Source organism: Macaca mulatta, chromosome 1 (assembly GCF_049350105.2).
Source record: "Macaca mulatta isolate MMU2019108-1 chromosome 1, T2T-MMU8v2.0, whole genome shotgun sequence".
Taxonomy (NCBI): Eukaryota; Metazoa; Chordata; class Mammalia; order Primates; family Cercopithecidae; genus Macaca; species Macaca mulatta.
In genome coordinates, this window is record NC_133406.1 from 196,005,396 (window position 1) to 196,021,386 (window position 15,991).

A 15,991-nucleotide genomic window follows, 5' to 3' on the forward strand; every position below is an offset into this window, starting at 1 on the left:
AGAGTGAAAGCAAAGGGAGAGAGCAGTGGACAGAAGTGAAGAAGCTGCTGAGACCACATGGAGACCCCAAGAGCCCACAGATTCAGGGGTAGTCTGCAGCTAGTGTCGGGGGAAGGGAGTGGGGAAGGAAGGTGGGTGGTGATGGCCCCTCTACCTTAGAAAGGCAATGCTCCACATGCCTACTCATCTCCTGCTCCGATCCTGCCAGGGGGCAGTTGCACAGGGGACATACCTGCCCTTCATCTTGCTTCCTCCGTTTCATTTTCCCAATCCGAGCTGCACGGGGGAACCGAAAACAAAGCACAGAACAAGCAGACGGTCACTGCAGCCCCCAAGGTCCCAGTGGAGCTGACACATCCTGACCTCTTGCCAACCACTAGCGTTTTTATTCAGTGCCTGATCTGGCCCTCATCTTGAAGTACCTCCTGCTCCTTTGGGGACTGGGCTTTGCCAAGAGCACCTGGGGAGGAGACTGGTGCTAACTAAGCCAGTGAGTAAGTCTACTCTTTGGCCACAGCTGGTGCAAGGTCTACCCATACCTTTACTTGCAGTGTTTAGTAAGAGTCCAATGAGCAAAGACACTCCATGTTGCTAGGTATCTCTCCAGAAAGCCAAGACCATGAACTCTTTTGGTGTCGGGAAATACAACTCTAAAGAGCATCTCTTGGCTAGAACCTAACCCCTCCAGTGGCCTGACTTGGCCTGCTGTTCACTCATCAGCTAAATCCTCTTTTGTTCCTGGGCCAAGAGCCCTGAGGTACAACTCCTAGCATCCCACCTAGAATCTTAACAGGAAGAATTTCTCTGAGGTCCACTAATCCCATTTTACAGAAGAGGAGACTGAGGCCCAGTCACAAAGGTAAGAGGGTCTGGGTCAGACCTTTGGCAGCCAGGTCAGAAGGCTCAGGGAACCCTGAGAAGGCAGCCCTTATTGTGCCCACCTGAACCTGTTCCATCATTTCTAATCAGTACAGAGGGGCTGGCAGGCCCTGGAGGCAGAGGGCTGCCTGCCATGTTGTCCCACAGGGGGCTCAGTTCCAAAGTGCACACTGCAAGCCCACAGCACTGCTAATTAATGCTGAGCGATGCAATCATTTCTAATTAGCTCAGTAATCCCTCTCTGTAGCCCTCCTGTCACTGAAGCAGGAAGGGGTCAAAATAAGAAACTCTGTTCCCTCTAGTCCCTTCCAGAATGCCACAGCAGGATCAGAGATGGCTACTCTGGGACCAAATTGATGGGGAGGCGGGAGAGCCAGCCAAGGAGGGAAAGGTTCCCCAGTGCAGGGCCAGGAAGAACTTTCTCACAGACAGTGACTCTGACAAGAAGTTCATGAATGCAATCTAGGAGGGGAACACAGGTGAGAGCTGCTATGTTACAATTTAGAGCTTCTACTGTGTGTCAGGCTCATAGCCAAGTACGTTACCCAAGGTAGCTCATTTACTACCACTTGCTGAAGCTAGATTGCATTATCCCATTTTAACAGATGAAGAAACTCGAAGCTTAGATCAAGGCACGTGTCCAAGTAGCTAAAAAGTGGCAAAGGCAAGATAGGAAACCAGGCCTGACTTCATAACCTAGAATGCCCTTCTGTTCCAAGGGGACCCCCTAACTGAGCAGCATCAACAAAGACTGGTCCCAGTGAGTGTGCTAGAGCTCCAGCTCCTGCCTGTTGTGAGCCTGAGGCAGGGAGCTACTCCAACTCCAAAACAGAGCGACCCCACAAAGACCCAAACCAAAAGGAAAGCTACCATCCTGCCAGAACTGGGCATGGAGTCTGAGAAAACTTGGTCTGTAGCCCAGTCCATCTCTTCAATTTCCTGTGTTTTCACTATAGGTGACATGACTGTGTCCTAGTGCCCCACTTGACTTTGTGCACAAAGATTGAGAACTCTTCACTTTGGCTGCCCTAACTCTTGGAATCTCAAACTTAGGTAGCCTTGACACTGTAGAGCCAGGGCTGGGATGGACAATGGACGTGAAACCTCAGAAAGGCATAGAGCAAAGGACCCTGAGAGTTTTAGAAGTGTAGTATGGAGCAGTGTGCCAACACAAAGCTTCCTCCCTACCATGCCTACACCAAGAGAATGCCTCCCTGGGTAAGAAGGTGCTGATGATACCACAATGTTCGATGATTAAGGAAACGAATCTCATGGAATGGTCAAGAAAAGCACGATACTGGATGTGCTCCTTGCTCAGGACACACAGGCCAGCAGATGATCCCTTGTAGTCCCTGGAAAGCACCCTGATGGACTGGGCTTCATCTGGAAATTCTCAGAGAAGGCAGGCAGGTTTGGTTTTCACCTTCCCATTCATCTTCTAAATCCTGAACTAAGCTTACCAAAGTGTAGTAGGGAAAGCTCTGTTCTCTATCCAGAGGCTACGTATGAGTAGGAAGAATCAAAGCATTTGCCAAGGAGGTGCATGGTGTGGTTGGAGAAACACGGGCTTTGGCGGGAAACAAACTTCAAATGAATCATGGCTCAGTTACATCCCAGCTGTGTACTTTTAAACAAACCACTTTCACCTCTCAGAGCCTGTTTTCTTATTCACAAAAGGTGTGTAATACTCCTCTCAGAGGTGTTGTGAGAATGGTGCTTAACATGGCGCCAGCTCATCATGAATGTTCTCCCTTTTCCAGACCACGGCTCAGCCTGGCAGCAGAACCCACGTGGTAAGATCTGGGGATCTTGAACTCCATGGCCTCTCTCACTCATCAGCTGGTCCAGAGACCCTAAACCCCTTACAGTCACCCCCCAGATACCACACCTCAGTAAGCACAAAAAGCTAGGATCGTTCAATTGTATTCAGCAAACAGGAATGCTCTAAGGTTTGCATCCAAAAGAGGGGCTGCTAGGTAGTGCATACATGGCCTGCTTTCAGAGAAGGCCTCTAAGAGCTGTCGAGCCCACGCTGATCACCTTTGTGAAATGTGGGCCGACTGATAACTCAAAGAGCCCTGGGATGAGTTAGTTCCTGTTGCCGTGGGAACTCCAGATCTCACTGTATTGTCAAGTCTCAGCAGAGAGGCTGTATTCACACTACTGGGCACTGATTAAAAACTGGAAGAAAAACATTCTCAGCGCCCTGCAGGTTTGTATAGTGAGGTCCCAGCAGTTTGCAAATTCAAAGCTGAGCTCCCGAGTAGAATTGTGTAGCTCCTTCCTCATTCTCCGGCACTTATTGCCCTCCCCCCAGGGCTCTTCAGGGCCTTTAGAGAGGTTTGGGCAAGGGCTGGGAGCCATACCTCCATTAGACAGACGGGGAAACTGAGAGCGGCAGCTTTGGTTTGCACATACTCAGGCGCCGTGACTGCGAAGAAGCCAATGGGCCCCAAAGTCGAAGAGACCCAGGCAAGCCAGGAGCGGCAGGCAGTGAGGGAGGGAGGAGGCCGGGGGTGGGGCGGAGGGAGGGGCCGGGCAGGACTCACCATTCAGTCGGGTCTGCCGGTTGGCTCGTACTCGCAGAAAGGTCTGGGAGAAGATCGCGGGCAGATGCAAGAAAAGAAAAGAGAGCGTCAGTCGCGGCCTGGAGTCCTGACCCCCGCCCCAGCACCGGACCCCCAACCAAGCCTGCTCCGCCCCAAACAGCCCGTAAACAAACCTACTTCCTCCCTCCCGCCAGCCCCTCTGCTCCTCCGGCCGCTCCGGGCTCTCGGCATAGCCGCCGGGCGCTGCTCTAACGGGACCCCGTGGCCGCTGCGCGGTGCCGCCCCGGCCCCGGCCTCCGGCGCTCTGGGCCCCACGGCCGCCCGGCGGGCGAAGGCGGCGATGCGGGCGGATTCCCCCCGGCTGCCCGGCGGCGGCGGCACCTCAGCTCCCAGCGGCGGCGGCGGCCATGTTGGCCCTGATCACGTGATCTGCCGCCGTCGCGCGCTGGGGGTGAAAGTTCACAATTCGGCGCGGGGGTGGCCGGACCGAGACCAGGAAGCTGCCGTTTGTACTCCGGTAGCAACCGGCAGAAGCCTCCCCGGGGTCCCTCCCACCGCCGTGAAGCCTACCAACCCCAGCTTTAGCGGCTGCAAAGTCCTTCCACCCCCCCGCTCCACGCCCCCTCCCGCTGCGGGGCTCCTTTCGCCCCACCGCCCGGCCCCAGCTCCCGCCTGCTGTGCCTGCCTTCCGCGCGGCTGCCCTTAGGGCAGAGGCATCGCGTTGGGCGCTTTGCAGGGGACAAGGCGTCGGAATTCCCGATCGTCCGTGGGCGATCCCTGCCCAACCCCTAGGCCACCCAGTTTTGTTATCAGACGACTCCCAACATGTCAGCTGTCTGCTGCACGGCCCCTGGAGCTCCCATAGGCACTGCATACCCACATGGCCAACATTAAACTCGGTATCCTCCAAACAGAGGCCTTTCTTTTGGGTTCCCTATTCAAAAGAGGAAGCCATCATCTACTCAGGTGTGCCCACAGAGTAAAGTTGAGAGTCGCCCTTGACCCCACCTTCTCCATCCCTCACACTCAGTCCTTTTCTAGATCCTGAAAGTCTACTTTGAAAGGTCTCTGATTTTCTCATCTCCACCTCTGTATCTCCTACTTATCCTTCCTGGTCTGTAACTGAAAAATAGCTTTGCCTTGTGTAAGAGTACATTCATCTCTGCGCCGTTATCATAGCTTGTGTAGGTTTTTATCAGTGGACTGACCACTTCAGGGTTGGGGCCATGTGTGAGTTATTTGGGTGAACCCAGAGCCCAGCATGGTGCTGGGCATAGGCAAGTCAGCCCTGAGTTTTTTTCCATGGTTGTACCTACCTTGGTTGTCGTTGTGTTCCAGTCATACATAATCTTACGAGCTTTCTAAATTTGTAGCTGTTTCCCGTCTCATCTTTTGGTCTCCAGCTTCTCTCTCTGCAACCCATCCTCCACACTACACACAATGTGATCCTTCTATTGGACAAAATTAACCCTCTCCTTCTTTAAATCCTTCAGTGGTTCTCCACCAAGATCTGCAACCTGGCATATAGGCCTGCCCTGTCTGCCTCGCCAGACTCTTCTCCCACTCCTATTCTCTCCCTTTACACTCCTGCCACTCAGCTTTGCAGAGCTAACTGTAGCTTTTTGAGCACTCCATGCTCTGGACTGCAGGCCAGAGAGCCTCCATGGCCTCCAGTATCCCCTGCTGGGTTAACTGTTGTTCATCCTTCAGGACTCTGGTAAGACTTAGTTCTGTCCCCCAAGCCTGGGTTTGATGCCTCCTCTGAGTTTTCGCAGTTCCACTGCTTCTCTTTGATTATGTATATTTTGACTGTTTGTTTACATATCTGTCCCTTGTACTTGGGAGGTCATCTCTAGCCATTTACCCAGCACAGTGTCTTGCATGAAAGAGACATCAGTGGGAACGGGAGAAAGACTTTATAAGCCCTGAGCCCAGTGATGGGTTGGGAAACAATCTCGGATTTAGGGCCAAACAGACTCAAGTTCAAGTCCTAATTCTGTTACTTGCAATTTATATGTTCTTAGAAAAGTCACTTCTTTCTAGGCCTGTTTCCTTGGTAATAGATTGGGGATGATGAATACAGTTGCTATGAGGTTTAAGTGAGGTAATCATAAAGAGGGTTAGTCAGTCAGCAGGGGCTAAGTAAATGAGAATTCAAACTGGAAACCAAGGCTGGGCACGATGGCTCATGCCTTTAATCTTAGCACTTTGGGAGGCCAATGCAGGAGGATTGCTTGAGCCCAGGAGTTCAAGACCAGCCTGGGCAATATAGTGAGCACCTGTCTCTATAAAAAACAAAAACAAAAACAAAAACCCAGAAACCAGTACCCCCTGCTTTCAAGGCCTAGCTCAGTGACTTTAAAAATCCAACATAGCTGAACAACTACTACATGCCAGGCCTTGTGTAAAGAGCAAGGGACGGGATACCCAGCTAGTCCCTGGGTTGCTTTCCAGCTTCATCTACTAACTTTCCTTGCGTTCTACTTTCTAACAAAACCAAACTACTGGCAGGTCCCCAGATATATCATTCTGTTACACCTCTATGTTCTCTGTACATAGTGTTGCCTTGATATCTGGAGTAACCTTTCTTCCTTGTCTGCCACGTGAACTTCTATTCCTTCTCTGAGTCCATTTTCAGTCATTATCTCCTGTGTGAAGCTTGCTCTGATTTTCCCTTCCTTCTACTGTAGTATCCTAGAAACTTATTCTTTATTATTAATTTTTTTAAAATTTTATATTTTTAGTAGAGACAGGGTTTTGCCATGTTGCCCAGGCTGCTCTTGAACTCCTGGCCTCAAGCAATTCACCTGCCTTGGCCTCCCAAAGTGCTGGGATTACAGGCATGAGCCACTGTGCCTGGCCCCTAGAAACTTATTTATACTCCTGTCATAGCACTCAAAACACTGGACCGTAATTATCTATCTGCAAATCTAACCCCTTGAAGGCAAGGACACAAAGCTGAGCATGAGTGAGTACTAGATAAATGTTTGAGTAAAGGAAGGATGGCCGGGCGCGGTGGCTCAAGCCTGTAATCCCAGCACTTTGGGAGGCCGAGACGGGTGGATCACGAGGTCAGGAGATCGAGACCATCCTGGCTAACACGGTGAAACCCTGTCTCTACTAAAAAATACAAAAAAACTAGCCGGGCGAGGTGGCGGTCGCCTGTAGTCCCAACTACTCGGGAGGCTGAGGCAAGAGAATAGCGTAAACCCAGGAGGCAGAGCTTGCAGTGAGCCGAGATTGCGCCACTGCACTCCAGCCTGGGCGACAGAGCGAGACTCTGTCTCAAAAAAAAAAAAAAAAAAGGAAGGATAAGACAAGGTCCTTGCCTTGGAGAAACTCCAAGTCTAGTGGAGTCAGATTCATTGTGAAAGATTAAATACGGCCAGAATTATTTGCATCTTCTCCTATCAAGAGCTGCCTTTCCTCATCCCTTGATTATGGGCTAGCTTTGTGACTTGCTTTGCTTAATAGAAAGTGGTAGAAGTGATGTGTGAGTTCCAGATTCTAGGCCTCAAGAGGCCTTGTAGCTTTGGAATTTACCTTCTTGGTGTGACACTGCCCTGAGATTGCTAAGAAAGAAAGCTATTGAATGTACTGGAGGATGGGAGGCCACATGGAAGAGAGCCAAGATACCCAATCTCCCAAACATGCGGTGAGGCCATTTTGGACTTTCCAGCCCAGCCTGTCCTCCAGGATAAATGAGCTGCATGAGTGAGGAAATGCCCACTCAACCCACAGCATTATAAATAATGAGTTGTGTTAAGCCACTAAATTTTGGGATGTTTTGTAGATAACGGAAACATACCTAAACAGGTGATCACAATGTAGGGTGACAGGGGCAATAACCAGGACACACAAGGGTCATGAGATAGCTCATCCAGAAAGGCTTCCTGGAGGAGATAATATTTGGGCAGGATTTGGAAGGATAAATAGAAATTTGATGGAGTGGGGTAAAACAGTTCTGTTAGAAGAAATAGCATGTGAAAAGATACAGAGGCAAGAAAGGAATGTGTCATCCAGGGAGTGGTTAGCGTTAGTTCAGTGAGCATAGCCCATAGGATTCATGGACAGTATTTGGAATAGAAGCTGGACATATAGGTTGAATCCATATCACAGAAGGCCTTGCTGCCATGATAAGGAGCTTCAGCTTTATTTTGTAGGATACAACGTAGTTTGATTTGTCCTTTAAGATGTGTGCTTAGAGTCTAGAACAGGGTCTTGGGTCTTAACCTGGGCTTCAGAGATCTCTAAGTGGTACTGGGATGGGCTCTAGAGCTTTCCTAACCTCCTGAAATTGTATGTATAATACTGCATGTGTGTGTGCCTATGTGGTATGTAAAAACACATGTGTATGTTTTTAGGCAAGAGAGTCCATAGCTTTCCTCATAGTCTTTAGGAGATAAAAGAAATACTGACATTTGTGGGGAGGAAGGTGGGTCAGGGAGTTGAGGCATTGTTGCCTGGTGGTTACTCTTCCTGGTTGAACAGATGGCAAGGTGCATGCCATGAGTGCAGTACAGAGGACAGGCCTCTGAAGGTGGGGCTCTGTCTGTTCCTCCGGACCAGAATGCTCTGGAACAAAGCCTTGTCTCTGTTCCCTCTCAGATCAGAATTCCCTGGGGTCTGGTCATTTCTCTGCCTTGAACCAGGGTTGTCTGGATTGGGGCAATGTCTCCCAGGGGCTTATTGGGCTTCCTCTCTGAAACTGGGGTTCCTTTAGAGAGAGCAGGGATCCCTTCCCAGGGCTTGCACTTGGGCTCTGCAGTTTGAGTCCTGTGTGAAGGCATTCGGTGGAGTCTGTCCAGCCGTGCTGGGCACTCTACTCTCCAAGCTCTGTACCCTGTGCCAGGCCAGGCTGTGTCAGCTGTAAGGAAGGGGTGCAGAGAGAACACCTTTCTCTAATTCCCATTAGGGGTCAGGTGTGCCAGCAGGGCCCCTGGTTCTCTACCCCAGCTTACAGGTCCCTGCAGCCCTGTTTTTCCACATCAGATCAGGGCTCTTCTTCCCTTCTCACACTGGGCCTCTCTGAGAAGCCCTGTTGCCATTTGGACAAATGTTCCTTGGAATAGGAACTGTTTTCTTCCATCGAACGGCTCTGGGGGTCTGAAAGACAGGGCTCTGCCTCTCCTTAGACAAAAGTTTTGGGGGAAGTTCTTTGTCCTTCCTACTCCAGAGAAGGTCCATCTATAGCTAAGATGCTACCCTTAGGCCCCTCTGCTATGATCTTGTAGGACTGTGTGATGACTCCCTTCCTATTTGCCCAAGATGCTCACAGGCAGTGTCCAGGGTTGGTGGAATTGAATGGTTATTTGCTTAAGGTATCATGCTATTTCTTTTTTGTTGTTGTTGAGACGGAGCCTTGCTTTGTCACCCAGGCTGGAGTGCAATGGCGTGGTCTCAGCTCACTGCAACCTTCGCCTCCCGGGTTCCAGTGATTCACCTGCCTTAGCCTCCGGAGTAGCTGGGATTATAGGTGCCTGCCACCATGCCTGGCTAATTTTTGTATTTTTAGTAGAGACGGTGTTTCACCACGTTGGCTTGGATGGTCTCGAACTGCTGACCTCGTGATCTGCCTGCCTTGGACTCCCAAAGTGCTGAGATTACAGGCCTGAGCCACTGCGCCCGGCCAGTATCATGTTTTTGAAGTCTGAAATCTTCAGGTGATTCTGGGCTGTGTATCTGGGTCTCTTATGAAACCAAACCCCATAGGATACTTCCTGATGGATAGAATGATTCAGAGGTGCTCAGAGCCCATGGAGCCCATGTGACCTTGGCATCTCTCCCTAAAATCCATCTATTTAAGGCCTATTCCCTGACACCTATGCCTCCTGAGTTCATTTAGGGGCACTGGACACAGAGGGAACCAAACCCAGTTCAGGCCTCTCCTGTGGCCTGCGGAGGAGAGGAGGAGTTAGCACCAGGTAGGCTCTTGAAACCTTCCCCCAGGTGAGCTTGCTTCTCATGGCCACCCACCACCCCTCCTCACCTGGTATCTGTCTGAGTGGTGGAGGTCATCGGTGGCAGATGAGTGGGGTGATGCCGTTGGAGACTCTCCTTCCCTCTTGATGGAAGCAGACAACAGGAGGGACTGGAAGAAGAAAAAGGACATGTGGCCTCAGGCCGAATGAGACCTACAGTCAGTCTCTAGAGTTCCCAGTCCTGTGGCACTTTGGGGAGCGAGGCAAAGAGAAGGAGGCTGAGGGATAGAAAGACCACTCTTGAGATTCTAAAGGCATGGGGTCAAGTCCTGGGAGTGTAGTTGTGGGAGAGCATGGCTTGGTTTTAGGGATGGTTAGAGACCCCCTGAGGGACCCTGCTTAGGCTAATCTCTGCCCCAGTGGAGCGAGACTCCCAGTCCACTCCCAGTAGGCTGAGACTGTATATGTTTTGTTTTCCCTTGGAGAGCAGAGACTCTGGGATCCCCATGAAGGGTTGGGGGTAAAGCCATATACCTGCTACCCTGCCTGCCCTTAATACAGGCTGATGGCAGCCCCACAATAGAGACAGTAAATTAAATAGCATGTGAGTTTCCCACGTGTAGCTAGGGATGTACACTGGTCCACTTATCCTGGTGCTACGATGATGATCCCAGCAAAAACCCCAGCAAAACTAATCCCCCCATGTCAATCTTGTATGGCCTCTTCTACATACGCCTGCAGTTTAGATTAATAAACTGTCTGCTTGAAATTGTGTGCAAGCACCACAATTTGAAATACCACATGGCACATTCTGCCTGAGAGCCAGCTCTTGCCAAGGCCTGTTCAGCTGCAAACTGGGGGCCTGGAGGCCTGAAAGCAATCCATACTTCCTCCCCCCACCTTCTCCAGCCTGTACAGCTCTGAGCCGGAAGCACACAATTCCCTAGGAGTCCTCCCCAGCTTAGAAAACCACGCCAAATCGCCAGTGACAGCCCAAAGAAAGCAATTTGGGGAAGATGGAGCAGCCATTTATCCTTCATCTCCGGCTGAGCCTTAGGATGTGACCCGCATGCGGTGGCCATGCTGCGCATCCTCAGGCTTGGACTGGAAAGGGCCCTGGAAAGGGAAGGGACAGCTGCTGGTCTGGCAGGGCTCCCTGGCTTGCCCATACCCCAGGAGCTGGAGGACAGAAGAGGCTGGAAAGGGCCTTCGTGGGATTCTCTGCAACGTGGAGCTCCTTCTTCACCCACCCAAGCCCGACGGGAGGCCTCGTGGGTGACCCAGCCCTCAGCTCAGAGAGGAGGTGCTCTCAGGCAATGTTCTTCTCCTTCTCTGGTCCCAAGGAAGATGCTAAGGAGGGGGAACAGTGTGGGTCACCCCGACCTCCGGCCCATGAAAAAGCTCCTGTTTGTGCGCCTTCTCTCTCTCTCTCTCTCTCTCTCTGTCTCTGTCTCTCTCTCTCTCTCTCTAGGTTAGAAGCCCTGAGAGGCCTCGGCGTTACACCTGGGGCAAGCGGAATAAAAAAAGGTCACTGGCGCTTTTTAAACATGGACCAAAAAGCAGTAAAATGTGTTTTGAAAAAAAAATCCCGGCATTAAATCATGACTTTTTGCCTGGCTCTTCGCCTCATTAAAAGTGGCCTTTTGGAAGGTAAAATTATCATTGTAAGCGATAAGATCTTTAAGAAAATAATTCACGGCTTCTTCACCCTTTAATATGATAGCCGCCACCGGCTAATTTTTTTCTTAATGGCAACGAGGCCATCAATCTTGTCTAAGGCCCCCTCGCCCTCTCCTCCTCCTCCCTCCCTCCTTCTCCCTGTCCTTTCAGTCTCTTGTTTGAACCTTCTCTCTCTCGCCTCTTCCACTCATGACCTGCTTCCCTAAAGCCTAGGTCAAGGCAGAGGATAGACCCTGAACTGTTCAGCTTTGGGGGTGTGGGCATATATCTGGAAGTGGGTGAGCAAGTGTCCCTTGTCTCTGTGTCTGATGGTCAGTATGCCTGTGTCTGTGGTTTCAGGACACATGTTTAAGACTTCCTATGTCTGTATTGTGACCTGAGTGTGTGTGGGTCTGCATATGTGGGGAGCTAGGGACGGAGGTAGATTGTGTCTGCCAGGGGTTTGTCCTTAGAACACAGGCCTCACTGATGTCCAAGTCCCCAACCCTGCCAGCCATGCTCAGGTGTCAGCTGTCACCTGTGGTGGCCGACTTGGAAGCTTGTCTCTGACTTTCCTGAACCACACCATTACATGCTGCAGGCTGGGCCACACTCAGTGACTGTAGCTCCCTACCTCTGTGAGTCTGCAGCTGCCTGGCACCCCTAGCCTCCCCTTTCTCTTTGGGGCTTTGCCTCCTTGGCCAAGGCCTACACCCACCCAAGGCTGGGCTAGGCGCTCTGCTCCTCTCCCAGCTTGCTCAGGTGAGCAGTTTTCTAAACGAAGGTACACGATCCATTCCTATACCTTTGAAAGGCTTGCAGGGTATTTGGGCCTACCCCATGGAGGTGATACTTGTCACTCTTTCTCCTTTCCCAAAACTGACCTTTTATAGGTCACCAGTCACTGCCAGACTTCTTAATACAACAAGCCCCTTCTCCAGTCTTTCCCAGTTTGACTGCTGACCACCTGATACATTTAGAAACTTTCTTCCTTAGGATCCTGAGATAACACACTCTCCTGTGCCCCTCTTAACTCACTGAGCTTTCCTCCTCTGTCTCCTTCCCTGCTTCCTAGACCTTATCTTGACACCAAGTGCAGGAGTCCCCCAGATTCTCACCTTTGCCTTTGCTCTAATCTCTCCAAACACTCTCCTTCACTGATTCCACCCTTCCCAAATCTTCCATAGTCATTCCTCACTTCCTATAAAATAGGCTAGGGGTGGCCTCCCATTCTGAATAATTGTGGGAGAAAGGATGCAGCCTTCTACCGAGGAATGGGGAAGGGGATACTCAGTGAGTGAGGGTTTGGTTCTCCCCATATATCCATCCCCTCAAAACCACCTTTGGGTAAGTAGTACCCACAGTGTCTGTGGCCATCTTTGGGGAGTTCTTGGTACAAATTTCATTGTGCAAAGGCCTCTTGGCCCCACCTTTAAGCCAGATTCTTGCTCTTCATTTTCCCTTTCTCCATCTGATGCTTTCAAGTCTTTCTCCCACAGGGTTTGTTCAGAGAGGCAGACTGGTTCCCCAGATGAGTCCAGCCTCTTCCTTGGCTCCTTGTTGCCCTCAGGACAAAGTACACACAAACACACACACGCGCGCACACACACGCACCCCTGCACACTCACACACCCCTGTGCCCCCATAGTCTGGCATCTAGGGCCCTGCACTATCTTGACCTGCATTTCTTTATTTTTCTTCGTCTGCTATAGCTCACTTTCTTCCTTTGAGTCTTCCCACCCTTAGTGTCTGGGTCACCCACATCTCCCAGGCCATTCTTGGCTCTACCCCTCTCCCGGCTGGAAGAGGAGCAAGTCAGATGAGCACACTCTCCCTCATGCACAGACCACACACACACACACGCGGTGCAGCCCTAGGCCTCAGGATGATGTTCAAGACCTGGAGATTGTTGAGGATATTAGAAAAGCTGGAGATAGTTGAGGATACTAGAAAAGCTCCTTTTTCTCAGGAGGAACCAGTTCTGGATAGGCCTAGGTTAGTATGGGCAGGAGGAAAACATGTAATTGGCCACCTACCTTGGGGGTGCCTGGAGCCATGGCATCCTTCAGAAGGGAATTCTTGCTGCCAAGAAAGAAGAGAACAGGGTAACCATTCTGCCTGCCGCCCAGGGCATGCAACAGTAGAGTAGCAAGAAGACCCCAGAGACAGAGAAGGCATAGCCAGCCTAGCCCAGCCCAGCTCCGCCAAGCTCCACCCAGTCCTTTCAACTCCCGTGGCCCAGCCTAGCTCAGCCTCTCTCATGGGCCAAGGGCTAGTGGTGGCCCCTGGGAGGGAGACACAGACACTAGGCATGGTAGACTCCCCAGTGGATCTGAAGAAAGGGACTTTACCTGACTCCTTGTATCAGCCCTGAAGATTCTGCCTGTCCTGGAGACCCCCTTCTCTCCACCCCCTGTCCCTAGCCCGCTCTTAGCTCCTGTGGGATTGGGGTGATGGAGCTGACATGGCTCTTGTCAATTCTCCCTCCAACATGCTGCAAACTGTGTTAGGCCAGGAATGATCTCCCCCTGATTCAATTTGTCAGCCCCAGGCCCTCCGGCATCGGGCGCGGCAGGCAGGCGGGAGCTGGGCCCTGAAATATGGTGGGCAGCTCAGAGCAGGCGGGGGCTGGGGTGGGAGGTGATGGATGGGCTGTGGGGGAGGCGAGGACTGTGTTTAATAACAAAATTGGTATGCAAGGCCACATCCCGCGCTAAGCATGAGTGATCCAGAGCCACAAAGTATTACAAATCCCCGCTAAACAGATGCTGACAATGGAACAAGACGTATCAAATCAGATCCACTTCAGAAACATTAATATCCCTGTTCCTGTCCCTCCCTGCCTGCTGCCCCCACTATGCTCACCACATCTGTGCTCGCACATTCATGCGCGTGCACTCACACACACACACGCTCACAGAAGTGCTGGCTGATGAATGCACGGAGGCAGACGCAGCCCATTCACATAGGGTCCCCGTACAGACACACATATGAGCTATAACGTACAGCACACCCGCAGATATACCCAGAACGCACAAGAACACACAGACACACATCCAAGGCAGAATGCATGGGGCACATAGGGACTTAACGAATGTAGACATAAGGAACATGCACAGATGAGCTTAGACACCCACAGACATACCGGACATGCCAGCAAAAGCACAGTCAGATTCGGATGCAGCAGTGACTCTCAATGGGGGACAGGGGAGAAGGGGAAGGGATGTTTGCCTGCCCAGGGGACATCCGGCAATGTCTGGAGACATTTTTGATTGTCAAAACTTGAGTGGAGAGGGGGAGGTTGCTACTGGCATGTGGTAGGTAGAGGATGTTAAACAGCCTACAGTGTACTGGACAGCCCCTCACAGCAAAGAATTATCTGACCCCAAATGTCAACTGTGCCGAGGTTGAGAAACCCTGGTATAAAGGTGCACACATATACATACCCATAGACTTCCTATAATTCTGCCAACAGGCACAGATACAATCAGTCACACCTGGAGACTCAAACACGCATACAGATGCACAGGGCCACAGAGGCATATTCCCAGACACATGTCCATACAGATTCATGGTCTGGCACAGTGGCTCACGCCTGTAATCCCAGCACTTTGTGAGACCGAGGCTGGTGGATCGCCTGAGGTCAGGAGTTTGAGACCAGCCTGGCCACCATGGTGAAACCCTGTCTCTACTAAAAATACAAAAATCAGCTGGGCGTGGTGGCAGGTGCCTGTAATCCCAGTTACTTGGGAGGCTGAGGCAGGAGAATCGCTTGAATCCAGGAGGGAGAAGTTGGAGTGAGCCGAGATTGCGTCACTGTACTCCAGCCTGGGCGACAAGAGTGAGACTGTGTCTCAAAAAAAAAAAAAAGATTTACAACAGCCACACAGATTAGATGATAGCTGCTCATGTGCACAAGTCCAATAAACACATGCATAGATATGAACACCTGTGTGTACCAACACACACCCAGACGCACATGTACCCACAAATGTAGACACATATGCACACACACACACAACATATGTACATCCCAGTGCAGGGGCCACCAGGCCCAGCAGCAGAGTGAGGCCAAGGTCTGAGTGTAAAAACATAGCTGTCACCCAGTCTAATCACACAGTGGGGGCATCACAGACCAGGAAGGCCTGCTACAACAGGTTCCATTCAATTATGTTTTGCTCATAAATGGTTCATGCCAGCCCTGATGTAGGGACTGGGGATTCAAGGAGGACACAGAACTGCTTTTGAGAAGCAACTAGTTTTTGAGTCTATGGCTTTTATCATTTGTTCACTTCTTCATTCACTCAGTAAACAAATACTACCACCACCATTTCTGGTACAGAAATGAGGCATCTACTGTACAACATCATGCTTGCTCTGCCCTAGGATATGAGTATTATCTCCAGTTGGATCAGGTGACAGCAGAAAAGGAAGGAATGAACAATGATTGTGCACCCACTGTATGTGACAGGGGCAGGCCTTAATATATGTTATCTCATTGAAACTTCGCAAAATCTCTACAAAGTTGACTACCAGGTCAAATGACATTTATATGGTCACAGAGTCCGTGGAGGGTTTGGGATTTGAGGTGGTGTCTGGCCAAGCCCACAATGCTGGCTTTTAAATGACCATGCTGCCTCCATAAAGACACCCAGGGCTTAGAATAGAGGGCAGAATCCAGTTATTTTTCTTTGCTTGCTGTGTGACTTTGGGGAGGGAACTGCTGACTCTGGGCTTCAGTTTGCTCTGCTGGTGAACAGAAACGGGGACATTCAGGGTCAGAATGTCCAGCCTGTCACTTGGTGATCCACTCCTCTGGATCTTTTCCTAGCAACACTCTTTGCTGTCCCTTGCATTGGATTGGTACTACCTGAGGCTCCTTGCCTCTCTCTGAGCAAGGGACCCCCTCCCTATCTTCCCTAAAACAACCTGATTACCTCCCAGTGTGCTTGGCCCCCCAGAGGCTGAGCAGTCTGCTGAAGG

The 15,991-nt window shown here is 50.9% G+C and overlaps 1 protein-coding gene across 12 annotated transcripts in view; it reads right to left on the minus strand.

Annotated features, from left to right (window-relative positions):
• RNF220 (ring finger protein 220) overlaps positions 1–15,991 on the minus strand; it is a 273,075-nt gene that overhangs the window by 16,164 nt on the left and 240,920 nt on the right. For 6 of the 12 annotated variants that reach the window (XM_015137861.2, XM_077958996.1, XM_077959000.1 and 3 more), the window contains 4 exons: positions 13,045–13,090; positions 9,418–9,519; positions 3,429–3,471; positions 233–276 (listed from right to left, as the gene is read on the minus strand). In XM_015137861.2, the coding sequence (XP_014993347.2) occupies positions 233–276; positions 3,429–3,471; positions 9,418–9,519; positions 13,045–13,090 (235 nt within the window). Of the gene's footprint in view, positions 1–154; positions 277–3,428; positions 3,472–3,605; positions 3,860–9,417; positions 9,520–13,044; positions 13,091–15,991 lie in introns of those variants that run through there. The other 6 variants (XM_077958992.1, XM_028834396.2, XM_077958988.1 and 3 more) reach the window with 2 other exon arrangements.